We start from the raw sequence: 24400 nt of genomic DNA, 5'->3' as shown, positions 1-24400 counted from the left end.
TTTGCACCACTTCATGGGGCAAAAATTTTTAATCAGGTAATTTTGACTAATTGTATTATACAAAAATTTAATCAGCTAAATTAGCAAGTTATTTAAATAGGTGGCTCATATAAGGAAATAACTGACTAAGTAGCATAGTAAATATTTTTTTTTGTAATAGAAATAGTCAAAGTTACCTGATTAAAATTTTTGTTGAATAAGCAATGCAAATAATTTTATTTATTTCAAAAGTGTAGCATGTTTGATTTTATTTGGAATTGTTATCAATAGTGTGGTTATTTATGATTGCATGAAAAAAATTTGTAGTCACAATATCTAATAATTTTGTGGGGATTTGAAAAATTAAAAAAAAAATGGCTAAAACTCTAAACCTATGGCATAATTTTAATTTTGGGTTTTTTCATTAAACTGTAATTAATTGGCCTTTCAAATGTTTTGGCTTGACTTTGAGTTCCAGGACTTTTTATATTTAATTTCGTAATATTATATAATAAACAACAACTTTACAATTATGAAAACATATTTCTTTTAGCGGTGAAGCTCATTTTCACAGAAGAGCCTTAACTGTTGTTTTATTTTCATTATACTAAAAAATAGCAGTACTTGTATAACCGTGTAACACCCCAGACCTCCTCGGCTAGCTCAAAATTTGGTCTGAAGTGGACATACATAAATACTTGCAAAAATATATATATTTGGGCACCAAAAATCATTGCAGTTCCAGAAGAAATGTACTATCGTCAATTTGGGTATTGTAATAATGTCTCTCGGACACCAAACTGATTTTGCCATATTTTTATTGTTACTTGATATAATTCACAGTCATTGTGGCAGCCATTTTGCGACCACAAAAGCCACTACATTTAGAGCATACAACTTTTGCACCTAACCTCGTCCCAGACTTCCACAAATGCAGGTGTTACAACCTTAATATTAGTTTAAACTGTTTTAAAATTATTTCCTGACAGTAATGTAAAGGTAAATATTTAACTATGGAAATGGAGTTAGTGCTAGTAAACATTCTCAGTAATAAATTGTAATATGAAAGTGTTATTTTAGATATGGGTATACTGCATGTACAAAGTCTAAAAGTGCCAGAATGGTTTCATCGCTTCCGTTAATGAAACAGTAATATGTTTCATTCCTTGGTGTAAAATGGCAAAAATGGTACTAAACTGTGTACCATACCTGTCAAGTACCTAATTAATACCGCAAACCACCTTGACATACGGTTACAAATGTGTTTCATTATTGTTTACAAGAAACAAGGTGTTGTTTATAACATTTTGGCTTGTTCCAGTGTAAATAACACATGACATGCATGCAGAAGTTTGAATATGTTTTAACAAGAAGGCATTTGGCAGTTAAAATGACTCCTCACTAGCTAAAATATAGGTGCTATATAGTGTCAAAATTAGCATAAAATATGACAGTAAATCTCTATAACATATATTTTATTGTTTTAGAGAAAAAGAGATGTTTGGTAATTATTAATGAAATACTAATATTTTAACAGGTAAGCTGGCACAACTAAAAAGGTCTATAATAAGGGCATATATCAATTCTGATAAAAAATATAAATGTAAGCAAAGGAATTCAATCATGGCACTGCACACATGAGTTAAATGTATGGTGCCCAGTTTTCCAAGTTTCCTGTTAACAAAATTTATTCTTTGTTTCTTAATGATTTTTATGTATAATTTAATCACAAATCAACTTTGTTCAATAGCAACTCAGAAACCATTAGATTCCTAGCCAAATTTATCACAGTATTGATTAGCATCTGATGCACGGTGTGAATGATGTACCGCTCTACAGAGTCCAGAAACTGGAAACGTTTATGTTAACTTTATATTACTGTTCCATAGATTTATAGTAGTAAATAACAAGCAAAATGATGTGTGTAACCCAAGAAACTGGAAAGACAAGATTAAAACAGATGTCAATGTGCAGTCACAGAAATAAACCAGCTCCCTTACAGTTCGGGTGCCCTTATCATCATTGGCACACACATTTACTCAACTAAAAATTAAGTAAATCATTTTTACTGGCTCAAGGACGTACTGTGGTTAATGTTAGTGTAGTGTAGACTTGACATCAGTCTACAGGCCTTCAAAGTTTGAGGAATTTTTTACTTGCTTAAAATTATATTTCACTTATACCATTATTGAAAAATACAATAGTGAGTTTGACTTGATTAAATCACAACAACCAGCTTTTAACCATTAGGTATCCCTTGTCCTCAGTTAAAGGCCCTGCCTATCTGAGCACACATGCAGTGTGCAGAACTTCAGAAGAAACCATGCATTTTAAAACAGCTCAAGAATCTGAGTGATGAGTGAAGTCTGGGTATGTAAAGCATTTAAGAATATGGTTAGGGCAGATAAGTAGTTTTGTGTCCATATTTTGTTTTTAGACTGTAATTTTAGGAGAGTGAAAATGGCTAAAACTCATGTTTTTAAAGTAATTTTTTGGCATGAACACCCGGTAGAGATTCTTGAAAGCACTCAAGGGCCTTGCATTTCACCTTTCTTTTCTCTGCCATATAATGTTATGATTATCGCACAGATTTCAAAGTTGTCCTATGCACAACAAGCAGACTGTGCACAGATTCATAGCCTTGCTCTTAGATGCAGGTAGCGTGCTAGAAACTCCAACGAGCCTCATACTTATGCTGCCTCACTAGCATAAATACACCCCTAACAAGGCGGGCGGGTCCCTTAACTTTTGGGCATTACATGTCCACAGGTTGACACTTCGCTAGTTGACTGTTAAACGACTGCTTCTGGTTATACGCTATATTGAAAGTGCATATTTATAAAAATAAAAAATTCTTTTTAAAAGTGAATGTGATATGAATGTTGTCTTATGCATATTTAAAGAATCGTAAAATATGTATTACCTAGCTAAAATTGATTGTGATTTTAAAAAATTATTTTTTTTTTAATACAATGTCTTGCCACCTGATGGATCAGTGTTCATATCTTCCGGCTGGGGGCTTGATTCTTGGCTCGGTCTAGAATATTTCATTTGATAAAAATTTTTCCTTCCCGTGTTGTGAAGTTTGTGTTGTGTTGTCTCTTCACCTCCTTACTTTGGAGGTTTTGGGGACCCACCACAAACCCATCTCGTATCTGGTTGCGGTTTGTGGGTAATCCAAACCGGTCTCTGTGCCGATCAACGCATCATTATGCAATATTAAGGCCTTTATTTGTTGCTGGGTACACATCCAGAACAACTTGGTTGACGACGGTATGTTTGCGAACCAGGATCTTTACTTCATGGGCAGTAGGCAGTGTCGTCGAGAGAAATTAAGGGCCGAGGGCAGCAAACCATTTTGTCAGATCTCCTCCCCATGACTTAATATAAAAATTTTCAAACCCCAAATCTAAATTTTAAAAAATTTACCATCGCCATGACTGTAAAGGTGATCTGCGCATATCACTTTTATTGGTAGTAAACACGTATTTTTGTCCTACTATCAGGATGAACACACGCATTGAAAAAGATACTGAACCGGACTCTCTTGGGCAATGGCCCTGGCAGTAACTGAGGTTCATCTGCCTTGATGCGTGCTGAGAACAGTTAATCAGCCAAGATGGCTCCTGCACTGACCTTGTGTGACCTCTGTTCGGCAGGTGCGTTCAGCTTCGTCGTGAGTTCCCGGGGCAACCCGCAGCTTGTCTTCAACGACTACCTGTTCAAGTCGGAGTGCCTGGCCAGCGACATCGGCCAGCGCAAGTTCTGGCGATGCATAGACTGCAACAAGACCCGGTGCCACGCCCGCATCATCACCCACGGACATCTTCTCGAGGCGCGCAATGAGGAACACAACCACCCGCCCCACACTGAAATAATCGAGCGAAAGCCAGTTTGGAACAGACTGAACCAAGTGCAGACTCTTTCCTTTCCAGCATTTTATTAGTTCGTGACTGTTGGCATCTTTTTTAAGTGAAATTTATTTACAGCCTGTAGGTCAAGGCAGTGACATCATCAAAGAACAATAAAAAAAATTCTCAGATCAAATAAATTTGAGTCAGACAACTGTAAGACTCTTGGAAGAAGTTTGTATTCATTTATGTAATAATTTTTAACCTCCAGTATGAAACTCCATTGTGTACTTTATTAACCATCAAAAGCAGAAGATGCCTTAGTTAAAAAATATCCGTCAGATCCTACTCTCAATATCAAAATAATAATTTAAATTCATTCAACTACAAGTGAGAACCCTATTCACCTATAGAAATTATAAAAACAGTGATAGTGATTACTTAGGTTTTATATAAAGCCATAAAGGATCATGAGTGAACCGATTGATATAAGACTATATATGTGAACCTCTTGATGGAAGGATTAAAATATAATAATGTGGTGGATTCTCAGTATCTTGATCTGGCAATAACATTTGATACTGTTAACCACCACAACATATTACTTTGTAAAAAATCAAACTTTGGGTTAACTGATAAATATCTAATCTGGTTTTCTAGTTACTTAAAAGATTCTTCAGTTGTTCTACTCGCAGATGACCTCAAAATTTCTAAATCTACTACTATTACTGACTGGCATTTACTGCAGAGAGATATCAATTCAATTTTCAGATGGTGTAATACTAATTTAGTTGAACTCAGCTACAATAAGACAACTACCAAAACTTACACTAGAAAATACCATCCTATTATTTTCAATTACAAAGTGTTAAATCAAACTATAAAGAAAGCTAATGTTATTATAGATCTGGAAATTTTGCTAGACTCAAAATTACTATTTCATTATCATATTCGATCTTTGTTACCGTATATGAATAGAACTCTTGCTCTCATTAAATATATTCCAATCAATGCTTGTAAAGTTGATTCCTGTCTCAGTCTTTATATATCATTAATTAGAACTAAACTTGTATATGGAATACAATTGGCAAAACGGATAGCGACAAAATTGAAAATAAATAAAGATTATAAGTCAAAATAGGAATTTTAATAATGATGTAGATTTACACTATCGTCTTGAACACCCTGTCATCTATAATATATATTTTAGATGCTTTATTTGTAAAGATGTCAAATTAAAATAATCTAACCTGTAATTATCTTCTTGAAGATACAGGTATTAAAATACCTTCTTTTAACTGTCGATATCAACTTTTGTTTTGGTCATTAAAGAAATTAAATAATATAGTTTATAGTATAGTCAAACATTCTTAATAAGTATAACAGTTTAATTCCTTTAATAAATGAAAAATTATCTATTAAGAAAATAATAGATCACATTAATTCTCCATTCTAGCTACTTTTTATTTTTTATCTGGTCTACTTTGCCTTATTTTGTTTGTATAGCTTTAATTTTGGCTCATTTTGTGTACTATTCTTTGATGTTTTTGTATCTGTCCATTTTTGTTTTTGTTTTATGTAACCTTGTTTTTATTGTTTTGTTTTGTCTTTGTGTGTTTATTTATTGTATCAATGTTGTGCCTATCAAATAAGGCTAACCATTTGTTGTTTGTAGGCTTGGTGCAATTATTAAATAAAAATAATAATACAAGTACTTATATCCCATTGTCAGCTGCCTGAGCTTCCAAATTTCCCCACTGATTCTCCAAGAACCTAATTCCAGCTTTGAAATGAAAACATAGAAAACTTTCATAAATTATTAAAAGTTATAACAAAATGCTTTATTACACATATTTTTCCTATTGCAGCCAAAAAGTAAAAAAACTTATCAAAAGAGACAAAACCAGCCGGTCAATATAAACAATAGCACCAAGAAAATTCCGAAACAAGTTTGGCAATATTTTAAAATAATGAAGAAAGGTTACCAACAAAATTCATCTTTAAATGTCAATGAGGTTGATTCAAAAAATCCTATTTTTATTTCATATTGTTTTGCCAAGTATTTTTGTAGTGTGTATTACTGACTGTCATGCCTCCCAGTGTTACTGTGAATCCTACCCAAGATTCAATCTACAGCACCAGACAGTGTACCCAGTTTTATATTAAAAGGATGTTCTCATCTAATCATACCTCTGTTATAGCATATATTTAATACTAGCTTGAAAACAGAAGTGTTCTCCTACAAATGAAAAATTGCTAATGTTATCCCGATTCATATAAAAGGGCAGTGAACTACAAGTTACCATATCTTTACTTTAATTTTTGCTAACATTTTTTGAGATTACGTATTGTGTTATGGCAACTGAGTTTCAACCTTGAAAATAGATTATCTGAACATGAACAGGTTTTTAGATTTTCGCTGTCAACTACAACAAATTTACTTACTTTTACAAACCCTATACATGCTGAAGTAACTAATAGGGGTCAGGTTGATGCTTGGTACTTTGACCTTGCCAAGGCATTTGATACTGTGAACCACTCAGTATTACTTCAAAAGCTTATAAGATTTGGTGTGTGTGGTAAATGTGTAGATTGGCTCTATAATTATCTTAAAGATAGATGCTTTTTTGTTTCAATTAATAACTTTAACTTTTCATTACACCAAGCTCCCTCTGGTATCTCATAAGGAGGAACTCTGTCACCTTTATTATTTAACATCTTTATTGATAACATTACTCAGGTTCTAAATTACTCCTCTGGTCTATTATTTGCTGATGATCTTCAAATTTATAGAAAGATAACTGCTGAAAATGATTGTCAGCTACTTCAGCATGACATTTCTGAAAACTCTAATTGGTGTAACTCTAATTTGGTTATTATCAATATAAGTGAATTCCTAAGCAAATTATAAAATATCTGGCTTCTAAATGCAAAAGCTATGTGTATTGGTATTCTTTGTGAAAAATCATACATTTCCTTTAGAAACACAATTTTATTTATTTAGTTTATATTTTAAAAGTTGTCTACATAATAGCCAAAAATTAAGAATTAGATAAAATGGGAAACATTTGTATCATGTATCAGCAACTTAGCCTAACATCGGTACCTATTGCTGTCTCGTTTCTAATATTTGGAAGAAAATATTGTAAATTTTTTTTTCATAATTTAAAATTCTCGGTGGTTCAATTTTGCAACACAGTTTTTCAAGGGCACTATTATTTTACTTATTTTTATTTTGTTGTATTCGATTAAGCGAGTCATTCAGTAACTTGGTTCGGTAATCTGTACATACCTTCATATTTGTAAACCCCTGACACAGAGCAAGCGCTCCCGTCGCGCAGTTTAGCGATGTTCATCCCCACTCACGCAGTACGTCGACTGTGTTCGCAGATGGCGTGCACTTTGTGCCGAGTTCCAGGGGCAACCGGCAGCTTGTGCACGACAACTACCTGTTCAAGCTGGTGAAAGTGTCGAAGGGCGGCGAGCGGCAGACCTGGCGCTGCGTCTCCTGCAACAAGACCAAGTGCCGCGCCCGCGTCGTCACCGAGGGCCACGTGTTCGAGATACGCTGCTCGGAGCACAACCACGCGCCGCACACGCAGCTGATCGAGAGGAACCGCATGTGGAACGTACTGCGTCACAGCTTCCCGCCGGCCAAGCCAAACAGTGCGTGAACACTGCAGGGTGGTCGCGTTCTGGGGTGGAAGCAAACACTCCACAGACCAACAAGGACAGCTTACGCCCGGCACTGTTTTCAACACCGAGCCAGTCGTTGGCAGAACATTTGTCCACCGTAATACTGTACATAATGCATTTATCTTTTTGAATAGAAGATACCAACATTTAGAAAATGAATATCTTTTGTTTCCTCTCCCAGTGAAATATGTTTTTTTTTTATTAATGGCCAAATGTACTAAACTTAATGAACTTTTACTATGTCAAAGGTGAGAGTGTTAACTGTATATCACAGTATAAGAATACATACAATTAAGGATAATATGGTTCAAAAGTAGTTGCAGTTTACACCTCTTGAGTCTTGTTAGTTTTTCACAGTCTTGTCTATGTTATTAGCATAGAGCTAGCTGGTATACTGTTCTCTAGCATGTTTGATGGAAGAACACTGCTCATGGGATATCTGAAAGCCTGGTGTCTGATGAATTTTTTTTATTCTACATCAAGTGCAGCTAAGTCCAGTCGAGGCTCGTATTTTCTGCCTAGCATCCATGTCTCCAAGCATTTCAAACAAAAATGTTTACTAAAGGTATAACGTTGCATTTGTACAATGGCAGGTTCATAATTCGGCAAACTTTTAGTTATCCAATGCACAGTGTAGCACAGATGTATGACGGGCGTCATCTTGAGTTAAGGTTAGACCATATCCAAACATATCGCGCAGTAAAACCCCGGAGTGCGCAACGACGTACAGAACTCAAGCCAACCTGGTGGCCATCCTAAGCAGGCGTATGAAAATGATCAAACAGACCTTTTGAGAATAAGTTTGAATCATGCCTCGGTGGAATGCCAGAATAATGTTACAATTTTTTTACCTGGCTAGTTAGTGTGAGTGTTTGTTGGTTTCATTGCAGTTTAAGGGGTAATGTTTTGTTATTGTTTTTTTTTTTAAATTTTATTTTTCGTGTAATGTGTGGTATGTACTTAGCATGAATATTATTTTTCCTGTTTTATAGCAAATAGTACAGTAGAGCCCTGTTGAAATGTTACTGGTTACAGCAATTTTTCTTTTCTTTTCAAATCTTTCTATTTCAGGATGGGCGTGAACTTCTTGTGAATAACATTTCATTTCTTAACGTTTGATGTTCATTTCATACCTACATTCTATCAGCCCTAAAACTGTGAGCTCATACAATTTTTTTACACAGTGACATTCATGCAGTAATTATCATCTATTTATAGCCAATTAATTAGGTGAGCCAGGGTTTGACAAACTGACTTAACATTTTGAGGTGAAGAACCCAATCTCTCAGAACACTCTTCAAGCATTGCTTGATTATATAGTTAGTTCCCAAACATGGTGGCTAGATGAATGTGACAATAAATCACTATATAAAAATCGATTTTTTTTTAAAAATATTATTAAAATGAGATATCTGTACAAACAATAACCATTTTCTTACTTACACTAGTCTCCTGAAGGTGTAGTTGTTGCAATCCATAACATCTTCACAGCAGTATATTACATTCTAGTCCTGTTGCCATATGGAAAAATATTAAATGGGTTCAATGTTACCAGTAATATGCCTCTAAAAAGGCAAAGTGATGGGATGAGGTTTGAAAGCCGTAATGATCTCATATCATTTGAAGACCCTTTGTTTGCTGTCCTCGCATACGTAAGGTTTTATATGTTGCGACTCCAAACATGTTTTAACAGAGGTGTGTTGTTCACTATGAAAGACAGTATCTGCCACCTTGGATTGTCAACAATACCTGGAAATTGCTTGTACAGATTTTGTTTTACATCTCATAGCTCAACTTGGTATCAAGTATAGCATGCAGCACTGATTGAAGTCAGTGTTCTTGGAATAGTGCAACTATTTTTACATTTAAAGTCAACAGCACATCAACTTGGCAAGTTTAGTCTAGAAATCGTCTATTTGTGTAAAACGTATACGTAAGTTGGAGAATCTATTATGTGTGCCTTGTCACACCAAACATATCCATAACTGTAAAAAAATATATAGAAATTGCAGCAAAACTTTTATTGATCTGCAATATGATTGATCAGTTCCTTTAAAAGAATAGTGTGTGAATACTATGATTGAAAATTAAATTGGTGAGTTGCAATTTTCTATCATTTTCTTACGTGTACGTCTCCTATTGCCTGCTGTACAAATAAGCTTGAAAATCATGCTCATATATTGGTACATTGCACGTTTTCTTTGTAGGTGTATAATTTGTCTCTGTAATTTAGTTTTGTTTGATAGTTAGATACAACAAATTTCTCCTCAGAAAACCTATGCATGATCTCAAATGTGAAACTGCAGTATTTTTTAGCGATAATTTGGTTGTAAGTTGCTTGTGAAGTTGGATTACTTTTACTTATACAGTATGTATTTTGTATAATGGAATGAAACCAAAATGAGTGGTAAGAAACATATTGAGTTTGTTTTCTGTGTAAAATTGTTGATAGTTGATAGTTATTTGTCTTTAGCTCTTTAATATTAATAAATTTGCAAACTTTAAATGCACTGTATGATGTAATTCACAACAATGTTATGTTGTAAACAACCAGTATTTTGAAACAAGTGAAGCTGTGAGTTGAAAGTTAACTTGATTTGAAGCTTCTTGTTGGTGATAGTTTAGTTTCATGACATGTGATTTCTCAGAGTTAAAATGAAATTAGGCAAGTTCATCTGTGGCAGGTTATTGTGTTAGCATCAAAGAATTTATTATTTACACTTGTGTTTCTGTTTTTTGACTATGTAAATAATACTTGAGATGAAGAAAGAACAATTTATATTCTTTTCATTAGACTTTATTTTAAGATAATTATTTTGCTCGTAAACTGAATGAAAAACATTAGACTATAACCACTTCACTGAGAACATATTTTATAAGCATAAAAGATTAGTTTTAGAGTTAAGTTTTTGCAATCCTGTGGTATCATGTATGAATAATTGAAGAAAATGCTGTAATTTTCAGAATGTCATATTGTTATGGGGATTGAAATTACATAATTTACTTTTCTTTAAACCACTCTTGGATGATTAAAAGTTCACTCTTTACAAGAGTGAATGCTTATCTCTTTGTGCTACTCAATTCTAACCGTACTGCCCAATTAGTTCATCTTCTTCCTCCTACAGATTGGCTACCTGCATCTGGCACCTCATCCTGATTTCGTTCTTATTCCATCAGTAAATGGTCAAGTTTTTTCAACTTTATTCACGTATGAGTTGGGACAATACGTAATGGCTAATCATGATCCAATCAAAATAACACTAAAATGTGAGTCCATGCACCATATAAAATATATATGCATGTTAATATATCATGTGACCCCGAATTGCAGGTTAAACCATGTAATAAAACAGAATTTTAACAAAAAATTTATTTTTTAAAATTGAAAATTAATTTAAAGTGATTTTTGTAGATTTTGATTTGGAAAAAAGTTTTGACTTAGGTGTATTGTAAAAATTCATTAAATCCTGCAGTTGGAAGTATATGATTCTATTACTTACTTACTACATAAATCTTTGCCAAATGTTATCCCTCCTCCCCCTCATAAAATAATATTTTCTCAAACATTTTCTTTCAAATTAAATTTATCATTTAAAATATCCAACTTGTACATTAATCAAATCCACAATTTTAATGAAAATATTTTTAACATCTTGTAAGTTTTATAGTGCACCATCATCATAAATAAACAGTGTTTATAAAATAAAACCATTAAAGCCAAAATCTTTCATTTTAAAAAACTAAATTCAACAAAAATTAGAACCATAAATTCTCATCTCTACATATTATACATGTGAAGAATATTATTTCAGTAGTTGTTGTAAGAATTAATTATTTTTGATCATTTCTTGAACTTAAATAGAATTACCTAAGCTATTGAAAGATTTATTTGGCATAAAAGTTTAATGTGTGCACACTTTAAAAAAAAAAAAAAAAAAAAAAAATGTTGTATGCAGAATCCAACATTAAAGTTTGGTTCTTTTTTAAGAAATTTGTTATTTTTTAAATTAAGTATATAATTACAATAACAATAGAAAATAATGCAAAATAAGGTGGCTTATTTTTAAATTTACTAATCGGTTTTTGAGAGTGAATTGAGAAAACCTGTAAAAATAACTTGTACTTAAACTAACATCATTATCATAAAACTTGCCTTCTCTTTTAGAACATCTAGCACAGTACCATAACTCAGATTAAATGAAATTTTAGGATAATAAGTATTAAGTAGGTGTTTTTTGGTTGGTTTATGTTTTTAATGGTCACTTGGGATCCTTCATCCCAAATGTTAAACCTGGGTATTATTGCTGTGATTAAGTTATGTTCTGATTAGTTGTGACTATGACTATACATATCTTTATGACAATGTGAACTTTGTAAAGTTTATTTCTCATTTGTCTGAGACTTTTGTTCAGTGCTAATGTAATACATTCCTGTAAATCATCTGTGATTCACCAGAATAAAAAAAAGTGGATTACATAAGTGATTTTAAGTGAAAACTCATGCTGTGTCAAATTTTGAATTTTTAATTAAAAAAAAGAATGATAATTACAAGAATAAAAGTCTATTACACATAGTATTTTTGTTGTTTTTAAGTATTTTTTGCAAATTAATTAGGATTGCTACCTTTTTACTAAAACGTGTGCTGTGGCATGTTTGACATCGTCCAAAGAGGCATAGTTGTGGTGCATTATTTGGCTGTTGGACAAAATACTGAAATTTAAATTTTATTTTTTAATTTTTAGTTCATTTAACTATAAAAGTGTTTTTTTTTCTAAGTTTTCTAAGTTTTTTAAACTATAGGTTTATTATAATTAACATCTACTTCCTGATGCCCAGAGGAGGCTAGATCTCTTTTGGAAGGTTTTTTTGGTGGTTTCGACTCTCGTCCTCACACAGGAGTTGCCTTGAGAGTCTTTGCTGGGCCCATGTGACCCCTTATGATGGTGCCCATATAAGCATACTTTTTGACGTGCACATATAAATTCCAACTCACAACTTGAATCTTGAGCTCTAGTTTTGGATTCTAGGCACTCTTAATATTCAAAATCAACATATGAATTTTAGAAACAGTGAATTCGACCCACCACTTAAGTAAATGTATGAAAAATGATTTTAAAGGGAGGAGCGAACTGTTAAATTTAGTTTTACATCATCCACCGTCATGTCGTAGAGCTTTGTGGGTGTGTAGCATTCTGACACCGGCCTCTGTTTTCAGGTACCATCCAGTATGTGCGGAGTCCTCGCGGGAAGCCGCAGCTGATATTCAACCAGTTCCTCTTCAACACGGAGTACTTCCGCTCCGGGCGGCAGTTCTGGCGGTGCATATTCTGCGACAAGACCAAGTGCCGCGCACGCGTCGTGACAGACAGCAAGCAGCTCGAAGTGCGTCACGGGGTTCACAACCACGAGCCGCACACGGAGATAATCGAGAGGAAGCTGAAGTGGGAGAGGTTGTATCAGCAGCTTGTATAGGCAATCTGTACTGTTGGTACAGTGCTGCATAAGCTGTGCATTTCACGGGCTACTTGAGTTGCCAGAGAGTAAACGCTTGTGATCGTGGCATTTTTTTTATGTAAAGACTGTAGCCGAGCAAAAAATAAATAAAAAGAGGTGACTCATGGTAATAGGACCCAACTCAGTAACTATTCCAAATGTAATTTTGGTCCAGGAAAGGAAGGTGATGCTTGTTAAAGAGACTTCATTGTGAGTTTTGCTCCTTTACTTGCCCTACTACTTAACTTTTATCTCTCGTTCACACATTCACTCACTCACTTGTACCCTCACAACCAAGAAATGTAACATCCTGCGTAATCCACATTGTAATCCGTACACAAATAAGACATAAAAAAAATGTTTCATATGTAAACTTTTTAATATTTTTGTGTAATAGTGAAACTTTTGTATGCATGCATTTACAATTGAGTACAAGTAACAAAATTAATTGACCTTTGCAATCAGATGGTACTTTTTGTCTTCTTACTTGACAATTTTTGAGATGCTGTATTTCTGCAAAGGACGTAGGTCAGAGAAATGCTGGCCATTTTGAGCATTGTCCCAACTTTACCATTCCGAAACACCCTATGAATTAGTCCATACATTGAGTGGAGAGCCTGTGAAAACTTGTGGTGGTTGTGTGTTATAGCCAGAGTCTCCACAAACTTATACTTAATCATGTCAGTTTTTTTTTGTCCTTGGCTGTATTTAAATTTTTTGCAGTTAATAATTGTTTGGCTTTCAACCATGATGATGATGGTCATGTTCATTTGTTTGTATTACATTTATAAAACAATCTTGTCTTCTCTCTGAAGGGACAAATGCTTTATGTGAAGCTTTAATTTCTTAGGCTTTATAATGATGAGAAAGGACTCCCTGGAAAAGACTGCATGATGCTAGGGAAGATGGAAGGAAAAATGGAAAAGGGACGGCAAAGAACGAGACGGATTGATGATGTCGTTAAGCGATAAATGCGAACCTAGAAAGTCTGAGAGAAATATCAGAAGATCTAGGTGCTGGGAGGGGATGTGTTTCACAGTTTCACAAAGAGTTTGACGTGACTGAACAACGTATCACCATCATGTGCAGTTTTCAAATTCTAGCATGACACAAACACTAATGCAAATACATATTATAGGTCAGGTTTAACCTGTTGTGCTTTCAGAAAGCAGTTTTTATCTAACTCTTCCTGACTCCTACCCTGCTGTTGGACCTCCCAGCACAGTTTCGTCACTGCTTTGCGACGACCTCTCCCTCAGTGTGTTCTCTCCGTCAGTCATGCACCGGTGCAGTAGTGATGCCCCCACAGTGCACTTCCCGTCTCAATCGGACATCAGCTGAGCAAACCCAGCTTGCAGGGGCGGTCAGACAAGTGTCCTGTATTCATGCATGTGTGGGACTCCTTTCCCATCTCTTGACTACAATTTATTACATGTTCTTGAGATTTCTTTGGCCAAAGTGTTAATCAGTTTTTGTTTTGTGTATATTGTACAAAATGTTAAGTGTTTACTTCAATATTTATTTAATATTTGTTTGCCACTTAGTGACAATGTTACAGTTAAATATTATAATTAACTGAATTTTACAGACCTTTAAAAAATTACTACTACATTGTTTTTGTTTGTATTTTAGATCAAATACGGATAACAGTGAAAATTTTATTGATGAAACTATCCAACCTCCATTTTTTTTTTTTTTTTTTCAAGAAAAGAAACTTAGTATTGACATTGTCCAGGTCTGCGCCCATCTGAGCCCTATGTGCCACCATTCCCCTTACCCCTAAAACACCCCAGCTTTATCTGAATGTGCATATATGTGCATGTGTTAGCTGTCACCACAAGAGACATACGTAGAATCTGTGCCACATACCCTTAACACCAATTCAGTTACTAACATAATTATCATTTCACTTTTATTGCAACTCCCCAAGTGTGTGTGATTCCTGTTAGCTATAAGGACGAAGCAGCGCCATGTATAACCCTTTGGAACACACCATCGTGCGAGCGGTGGAGACTTGAACTTAAACAATAACTAAATAAATAAGTAAATGTTTTTAACATATGATAATTAATTGTAACTTGGTATTAAGAACAGGAAGTGCTTATGTATTGTTATTAGTTCCCTCACAAATCGATTTATGACCAAACAGTAATTCGGAAGCTTACCGTCACCTTGACGCCCTGACCAAAGCCAGTAGGACGCAGCCACTACACCTCGAGGACTTCACCTTTGATGAAACTGATTTAGTCACATTCGTTGTTGATTATCTTTAATGAAACCTTTTCTTTTATTCTCCGAGGTCTGCTCCGGGTGGTATACTGGTGTCCTGGTCCACTTGTAAGCTGATTGTATTGCCGTTGGATATTTCTAGTTTCATTACGAGAGACGTAAGTGATATCCACGTGTAGGGGATTGTGTGAGTAAACTGTTTTACCATCGCCCGTGAGTCTTCTGTTCGTGCACCCACGTGTATGTCTATCCAGAGACCCAGGCATGTGGGACGCCTATGACTTGGGACTAGGACATAACACCTTGACAGCGTGTCCGACGCTCAGAGCAGACCAGGTGAGCGAGGTTTAGGAGGTACGAGTAGGGCGTCCGAGTCTCAGTCACGCAGGAGCGATGTCATGGCCCTGTTGAGTGTCTCTGCCACGGTAGCGCCCAGTCAACTCAATCTACGTGAGCGAGCAGGACGTGAAAGGCCCTACGACATCAGTATGTAGAGATCTATATCTATAAGTGTGCAATCTGAAATTATTTCAATCCCTCAGTATTTAAGGTCATTTATTAATCCCTACTATTGTTGTTTTTGTTCCAATATTGTTATAAAAATTGTGATGAAAAAAAACAATTTACCTTCTGGGTATACTTTGTAGTGTACTTAATTTTTTTTGTGTAAGTGTAAAAATTGTGTTGTATTGTAAATATTTTTTTCTAAAATACATAATGCATCTGTTGATAACTGATGCATGGCACAAACAAGAAATGAAAATGTGTACTGTTTGAATAGTTTTTTTTAGTTATTATTTGCATTACATTTGAATTTGTAATGTAAAATGTTGTGTGTCTGGAAATTTGTTTTCATGTAATTTCTAAAACTTCCAAAATATTTCATCAAAATTGTTTTGTCCCTTTGTTTCTGTAATGTATTTAACATACAAGTCTTCATTATATGTTTAATTTTGTCTTGTTTTTTCTGAGTGTACATTAAATCTGCTTCGAGATATACATCTACATGCATAGGTAACTACAGTAGAGCATCAATTATACAAAAAAAATTCTGGACTGGAGTGATTGGAAAACTTATTTTTTGGATATCTGATCATTTGCAAAATAATTTTTACAAAATTCATAGGGTCATGTATATGAAATAATTAAACAGTAATGCTAAACATAAAACTGTATTTTTTTTGTATCAAACATCTTACAAATGCCTAACTTACATAAAGTACTATGAGTACAGTTTATATTTGTGTTTTCTTCAGAGTTGACTCATTTTTTTGCTGCTAAATCTTACACCAAAACATGCTAGTGGAAACTATTGGTGCAAAAACTTGAATTTGCTGTACGGAATACTTTCGGTTAACTGGGTTTTTTGGGTGATCAGTATTCAGATAATTGATGGTTTACTGTATAAGTTATTCTTGAACTTGACAGGCACATTGTAAACAGCAAATGAGTGAATAAATAAATAATATTGTGACTAGTTATTTTATTTTACTAATATATAATTGTGAAAGTTTGGTCGCTTGAATGTTTATCACACAGTTATGTCACAGTTACGTTACTGAACAGATTTCGAAGAAAAAATTTTAAAAGCCACACTGCATAGCGATATACCTACTATGCTGTGTTCAGTGTATCAGAACACTTTGCGACAAAATGAAAATCTGACTCGTAAACAACAGGTACCACAGATAGTTTTATATTTAATGCCCTTTGATTGCCAATTGGATTAAAATTGTGGTATGAACAATAATATATTATTAGTTAAACTTTTTTCAAGGGGAGATGATAATTTTTTTTAACTATTTTCTAAACTAGTACTACCTAATTCATTTATGCTAACTGTTGTGTGTGATTGTAAGAATTGCCTACATCTTTAAAGATGTACAAAGTACTTACACAAAGCAACATAAACATACAAAAGCAAAAAAAACAAAGGTTTTCAAAACTGTGTGTTTAGCATTACACACACGCGCACACACACACACACACACACGTGCACGCAGGGTGGGGCAAAGGGTGTGTATCGGTTTTGAATGGCTATTAAAAATTAACAGAACAACTTACAGAAGTGGGGCTTATTATTTTGTAATCAGTATAAAGCCCCATTTTTTTTTATCATGTTCGGAAGATTAAATCTGGAAGATGGTGGCCATCAGCAGTGATGCATTGTTAAAGGCGATTTCGGGACTCTTCGACCTCTTTTTGGCACATTTCGAGGAGCACAGGGATGATTTCCTCCCAGATTCACATCTCCAGTTCTTCCAAGGTGGGAGGACAATGTTTGAAAGGTGACGCCGCAGGATGAAGTCACAAACTCCCAAATGCAGGAGTGCCTGTACCACTGCACGACACCCTCAGAGAGACGAGGTGCCGTTGAAACTCAAGCCGTGTGGGCTGTTGGAACCAGAACCCAGGCCTATATTTGTTGTGGTTCGGTTTACAAATAATTATTTTCTAGTTCTGGTTTGAATGCATGCTTTATTAAAAGCACGTAATGCCTCTAATGTAATATTTTTGGTCACCAACAAATCATTACTTAAAAAATTTTGCTGTATTTTTTATGTCATAACACTTGCAAAAAAAAAACTCAGATCGCAGTAAATCTTAAGTAGTACAACTTATTTTGATGTTAAAAATGGGTTATAGTCATATAACTATGAACACCCAAGGGGCTTTTTTAGTTCACTGTGTGTCAAGTCATGTTAATCTTGAGTATTAATCGTAAAAAAAAAAGTCCTGGTGAACTTGTAAAAGAAGCAACTAAAATGTTGTTTTAGTCAAATTTTGGCTAATAATTAAATATTGTATCGTTCTCAAATACTGGGTATTAATTACTTATTCAGTTATACTTTTCTTAGCGCTGTTTCTTTGTTGTGGCTTTATGTCGGTTATAAGTCCATCAGTTTGATTATTCATATACTCAAATTTCTTACTCATTGTGTATACTGTCTTTTTTTTTCTTTATCTTCATTCGCACTGTTTATGGGATACTTTTTTTTAAATTCAAGTTACTGTTTGTAAGTTGTATTTTATCTATTTATACTCTGTTATATTGAAATAAACAGTGTTAAGTTATCATATAGAAATGTATAGATACATATTTTATAATGGGGGAATAAGCTGGAAGTCTGGTTTTGACCTCCTGCCCAATATAATGGGAAGATGGTGGTGGTGTAATAGGCGGATGTTTCTATGATTGTTTTGCTTGTGCCTTTTGCAACCCGGAGGCTAAAGGACAACTTGACACCCAGTCCTGTACTCGGCCGGTAATCGAACCCGGTGCCTCTGGTTCATCGTCCAGAATCTCCACGCACTGAGCCGACAGATCGAATACACTGAAAGTTTTTTTTACATAAGTACATTAAAAGTTTTGATGTGCAGAAACAGATAACACTGCTGGCACCTCGCGTTGTGTTAAAACAAAACTGACCCGTTGTGTTGGCAGGGTTGTTCCAGTTGGTGCTGAACTCCCGAGGGAACCAACAGTTGATCTTCGGCGACCACGTCTACTCCAAGGAGTACAACAACTGCGGCCGTATCTACTGGCGCTGCGTCTCCTGGAACAAGACAAAGTGCCGTGCCCGCGTGATCACGAGCGGAGATGAGCTGGATGTACGTGGTCCAGAGCACAACCACGAACCGCACACTGAGATCATACGCAACAAGCTCCTCTGGCAAGAGCGTCGCCTCCAGCAGGCCAAGTAGAGAAACACATCGCATCTTTGTTTTATATCTCAAGAGTGTCTCTGGCAAATTTGTCTAAGTTTTCTTAGTTTACCTGAAAAACATTTAAAGGCTGTGTAAAATGTAATGACTTTTATTGTTTTTAGGAAACTAAGACCTAAAGCTGTTATGGTTTGGTTTTTAAATAATTATTTTCTAGTTAACTGAAAAATCATTTATGATATTAGGATATTTAGAATATTTAGGATATTTTTAGTTAGGATATTTTGTAACTCTGTAGTAAAAAAATTGTTCATAGTTTAAATAACACTGTATTTAACGAGTGCAGTAAAAATGTTGTCACCAAATAAGCAATAGTCTTCAATTGATTGTATTAATTAAATGTAGTGTTTTCTAATTTAGAGTTTGGTATATAGAACTCTATCAAATCCTTTCAGTTTTGTGTGCTGTTTATTTAACAAGGTCTCAACTGATTTTTGTGACTTTTAAAGTGGACTGGTTTTTTAATGCTCTGATTTGTTAAAGCCCATGATGCTTTTGCTGTAATATTTTGGTCACCTACAATTCATCGCCAATAAAAGATTTGCTGTTCTTTTAAGGTCAAAGAAATTGCAGAAAAACAAAATCCAACCAAGGTCGTTAAAGCCCATGATGCTTTTGCTGTAATATTTTGATCACCTACAATTCATCGCCAATAAAAGATTTGCTGTTCTTTTAAGGTCAAAGAAATTGCAGAAAAACAAAATCCAACCAAGGTCACAGTAAGCCTTGAATACTATCTCTTTAAAGTAGGTTATAGTCATAGTCATCTAACTATGCACACCCCAGGGGCTTTTTGGTTCATTTTTTTGTCAAGCCATGTTATTTTGCAATACTAACAGTAGAAAAAAAACCTGGTGAACTTGTTAAGGAGCAACAAAACTATTGTTTTAATCAAATTTCTAGCTGATACTTTTTACCTTTTCTTTATATATTTTAAAGTAGGTTTGATTTGCAAAGGGTTATATAAATAAAGAAAAGTGAAAATTTTTAACATTTTAAATGTACTGTATTCTTCTGAAAATAATACTTAAGTTACATTGATAGGCCACCAAAAATCAGGGGTCGTCTTATAACCAATAGCAAACTATTATTAAAAAAAAAATTTTAAAAAGGTTTAAATTAAAGAATTTTGATTTAAACTTTTTATATTGAATATATGAATTACTAATGAAAAATAAATATATGTTAGCAGTTTTAACTCTCAATAAAATAAAAATAAAAATGTTTAGATTATTAAGATTATTAAGATGAGTTAAGAATTTTTCTTGGAACCGTAACTAGTATAATATTGTGGGTCGTCTTACATTCAGGATCAACATATTTTCGGGTGAAAGCGGTATATGTACCTATATCACTTATCTTTAAATTTAATTAAAAGGTAAAATTGTAGTAATTGCAAGTGACTGCTTAAAATGGTACAACTTTTTTTCTCATACTTATTATTGATAAATGAAATAACATCTGCAAGATGTTTGCGGTTTACCCGACATTGGGCTGTCATTCTGAATATGGTTTTCAGGAAATTAGGTATATCATGTATATAGAATATGTATTTTTAGGTAGAGCTTATGATTTTGTGAGCACTTAGGTGGTGATAATATTTTTATATCTCAAAAATATCTGGGTTTTTTTTACGTGTATGTGCTTACTACATGAAACCATGCTATTCGTCCATTCATTCTGCACTTACTCTGGGCCATTCTGAGGCTGATTCCAGTCTCCTGAGATTCATCCGTAAATCCTATGTTATTGGAATGGCTAGATTTGACTACTTACCAACAGTAATGAATGCAAGTTACCATTTAGTAAACAGTTATTGTCAGGCACAAAGAGCATAGAGAATTTAATAAATGTTTCAGAGGTGCAAAAATTTTATAGAGCCTAAGTCACCAACATAAGTTGTTCTTCAATTTCACAGACAATTGTAAACAAATTAATGAATGAATGAATAAATTATTTTGTGACTAGTTGTTTTATTGTCCTAATACATAAATATGAAAGTTTGGTTGTTGGTATGTTTGTCACTTAATCACTGTGGTGATATTGGTTTTAACCTCTTAGCAACCTCTTTGCATGAACATTGTTTAACCTTCAATATTACCTCTTATTCAAATCTATGTATTAATTCATGTAACAATCTAAGTCATGTTTTGTGCTTAATAAAGCCTTAGTTTCTGAAGATAAGGTTTATTATGTCAATTTATTAAGCACATTCTATCAAGAAACATTTAATACAAACAATGGACAAGTATTTCAAGCCCGAGAGATTTGAAGCAGATCACACAACTGGGAAAAGCTCCTCACAATGGAATCACTGGAAGAAAACATTCAAAGTCTTCACAGCTTCAATCAAGGCTTCTGAAGCTGATAAGCTGTTACTACTCTACAATCACGTGAGTCACAGTATATACGAACTTATTAGCGAATGTACTTCTTATGCGTCTGCAATCGAAAAGCTAGATTCACTCTTTATTAAACTTAAGAATGAAATATTTTCAAGGCATAAACTAATGAGCCGACACCAGCAACCTGATGAAAGTGTAAATCAATTCTTACAATCTTTGCGTCTCCTTAGCTCTGACTGCGAGTTCAAAGATGTTAAAGCAGCAGCTTATAGGGATGAATACATTAGAGATGCATTTATAAAAGGTCTCTCATCGAACAGTATCCGACAACGTTTGTTAGAAAACGCAACTCTTAGCCTGGATGTAGCCTGGATGAAGCATTTGCAAAAGCACGATCATTAGAATCAGCTCATATAATTTCTGAATCCTATATTCCTAGCCAGACACCTTTAGCCTCAACTGAGCCGGTTCAGCAACCAAATTCTCCTGTAACCGCAGCCAGCAGTAGTCAGAAATGTTTCTTCTGTGGGTTCCCTCGTCATCCTCGTTCTTCCTGTCCAACGCGAGAACCTACATGCAAACTCTGTGGTAAGAAAGGCCATTATGCAAAAGTCTGTAGGTCAAATAAGCCCAAAGATCGTACTGCCGCCTTACCTGACTCTCCTCAAGACACAGATGACTTCTCAACTATTGCTTGCCTTCCTGCTAAGTCTCTGGTTTTCCCTACTAACCAATCTAATCGTAATCGTAAGACCAAACCAACATCTTCCAAAACATCAGCTGCTTCTCCAACTAGCCTTTCCAAAACCATTGTCAAACTGAAAGTAAATGGTTTTCCAGCTGAAGGGCTAATAGACACGGGGAGTTCGGAGAGTTACATAAATGATGGTTTTGTCTCCAAACATAAATTAAAACAATATCCTACGTCATCTGAAGTAGCTATGGCATCGTCCTCTTTGGCCATGCCTATAAAAGCTTATTGTTCCGTAGATTTACAAATCTCGGACAATATATACAGAAAAACAAAGCTTAACGTTCTAAACAACTGTTGCGCAGATGTTATATTAGGGCACGATATCTTTAAGCAGCATTCCACTCTGTCGATAGTTTTTGGTGGTAATAAACCTGAACTGCAAATCAGTAGCTTAGCATGTGCCAAAGTCGGTCCGGCCACCCTCTTCGAACACTTAACACCAAATTGTAGACCTATCGCGATCAAGTCCAGACGACACTCAAACGAAGACGAAAAATACATTCAATCCCACATAGAAAAACTTCTCTCTGACGGTGTCATTGAAGAAAGCAACTCACCCTGGAGGGCGCAGGTACTAGTCGTGAGTGGAACACATCGAAAACGTATGGTCGTCGACTATTCTCAGACTATAAACCGATACACGATGTTAGACGCTTACCCAATCCCTTCCATAGAGAAAATAGTTTCCGATGTAGCTAAATATAATATCCACAGCACAATAGATCTCAAGAGCGCATATTATCAAATACCAATAAGGGTTGAAGACAGGCCGTACACCGCCTTCGAGGCAGCAGGAAAACTCTGGCAATTCAAACGTATACCAATGGGCGTCACCAATGGAGTGTCTGCGTTCCAGAGGAAGATGGACGAGATCAAGACCAAAGAAAGACTACAAGGAGTTGACATCTACTTGGACGATGTGACGGTGAGCGGAAAAGACCAATATGAACACGACTCCAATCTACGAAAATTTTTAGACGTCTGCAAGAAATATAATTTAACCATTAATCAAGAAAAATCCCATTTAAATTTGAAGTCTCTTAAGCTCCTCGGTTATCTCATCGAAAACAATATACTCAAACCAGATCCCGACAGACTTAAGCCACTGATTGATTTCCCTATCCCTAGAAACAAAGCATCCTTGCAACGAGCACTAGGGATGTTCGCTTATTATTCTAAATGGATTCCAAAATTTTCAGATAAAATACGTAGATTAGTGAACTGTAAAGTATTTCCTATGGCCCCAGAACTAATCAAAGACTTCAACAAATTACGGAACTGCATAGTTAAATCCTTCGTCGTTAACGTAGAGGAAGACATCCCATTCTGCGTCGAAATAGATGCCTCTGACGTCGCCATCACCGCCACTCTGACTCAAAACAAGAGACCAGTAGCCTTCTTCTCGAGAACCCTCACTAAGAGCGAACAACACCATTCAGCTGTCGAGAAGGAAGCTTATGCGATCATTGAAGCCCTTCGGAAGTGGAGGCATTACTTGATAGGAAGAAAGTTTCAACTTATAACCGACCAGAAGTCTATTTCTTACATGTTTAACATTCGGCATCCTGGGAAAATCAAGAACAAAAAATTTACAAGATGGCGGTTAGAACTTGCTCCTTACAACTATGACATCATCTACAGACCGGGGAAGGAGAACGTGGCGGCTGACGCTCTCTCTAGGACTTGCGGCTCGCTCCATACCTTCGACAGACTTGTCCACTACCACAAGGCTTTGTGTCACCCAGGGATCACCCGGATGGCTCACTGGGTGAAGAATCAGAACCTTCCCTACTCCATCGACGAGATACGCCGAGTCACGTCTTCCTGCAGAACATGCTCCGAAATCAAACCTCGCTTTCACAACAAGCGGAGCACCCTCATCAAGGCCACCGCACCCTTCGAACGGCTCAGCGTTGATTTTAAGGGACCATTACCATCCAACACTCCTCAGAAATATCTGTTAACGGTAGTCGACGAGTACTCCAGGTTCCCTTTTGCCATCCCTTGCAACGACCTATCCTCCACAACCGTCATTCAAGCACTAAATCAGATCTTTACACTCTTCGGATATCCTTCATACATTCACACAGACAGAGGCACATCCTTTATATCCAGAGAACTTCAATCATTCCTACATTCCAATGGAGTTGCTACTAGTCGTACTACACCATACAATCCGTGTGGAAATGGCCAAGTAGAACGTTACAATGGGATAATATGGAGAACTGTATCGCTGGCGCTGAAAACGAAGGGACTCGTGATAACGCAGTGGGAGAAGGTGTTACCTGAAGCGTTGCACTCCATCCGCACACTGCTCTGTACTGCTA

The 24400-nt window shown here is 35.3% G+C and overlaps 1 protein-coding gene across 1 annotated transcript; it reads left to right on the top strand.

Moving 5' to 3' along the window:
* The first annotated feature begins 3598 nt into the window (after positions 1–3598).
* LOC134534561 (FLYWCH-type zinc finger-containing protein 1-like) lies at positions 3599–9703 on the top strand. The gene is made up of 2 exons (XM_063373041.1): positions 3599–3892; positions 7172–9703. Exons 1-2 carry the CDS (start codon positions 3599–3601, stop codon positions 7502–7504), a joined length of 627 nt encoding a protein of 208 aa, XP_063229111.1. The 3' UTR covers positions 7505–9703.
* Positions 9704–24400: the final 14697 nt, after the last annotated feature.

This window comes from Bacillus rossius, chromosome 7 (genome assembly GCF_032445375.1).
Source record: "Bacillus rossius redtenbacheri isolate Brsri chromosome 7, Brsri_v3, whole genome shotgun sequence".
Classification (NCBI taxonomy): Eukaryota; Metazoa; Arthropoda; class Insecta; order Phasmatodea; family Bacillidae; genus Bacillus; species Bacillus rossius.
Note: the sequence above shows the minus strand (reverse complement) of the source record. Positions and strands in the feature narration are given on the sequence as shown.

Excerpts from the sequence above, each read along its gene's own strand:
- LOC134534561 (XM_063373041.1), top strand. The coding sequence starts at position 3,599 with ATGGCTCCTGCACTGACCTTGTGTGACCTCTGTTCGGCAGGTGCGTTC. Across the intron at positions 3,893-7,171 it reads TTTGGAACAGACTGAACCAA|TTTAGCGATGTTCATCCCCA; the intron begins GTGCAGACTCTT and ends CCCGTCGCGCAG.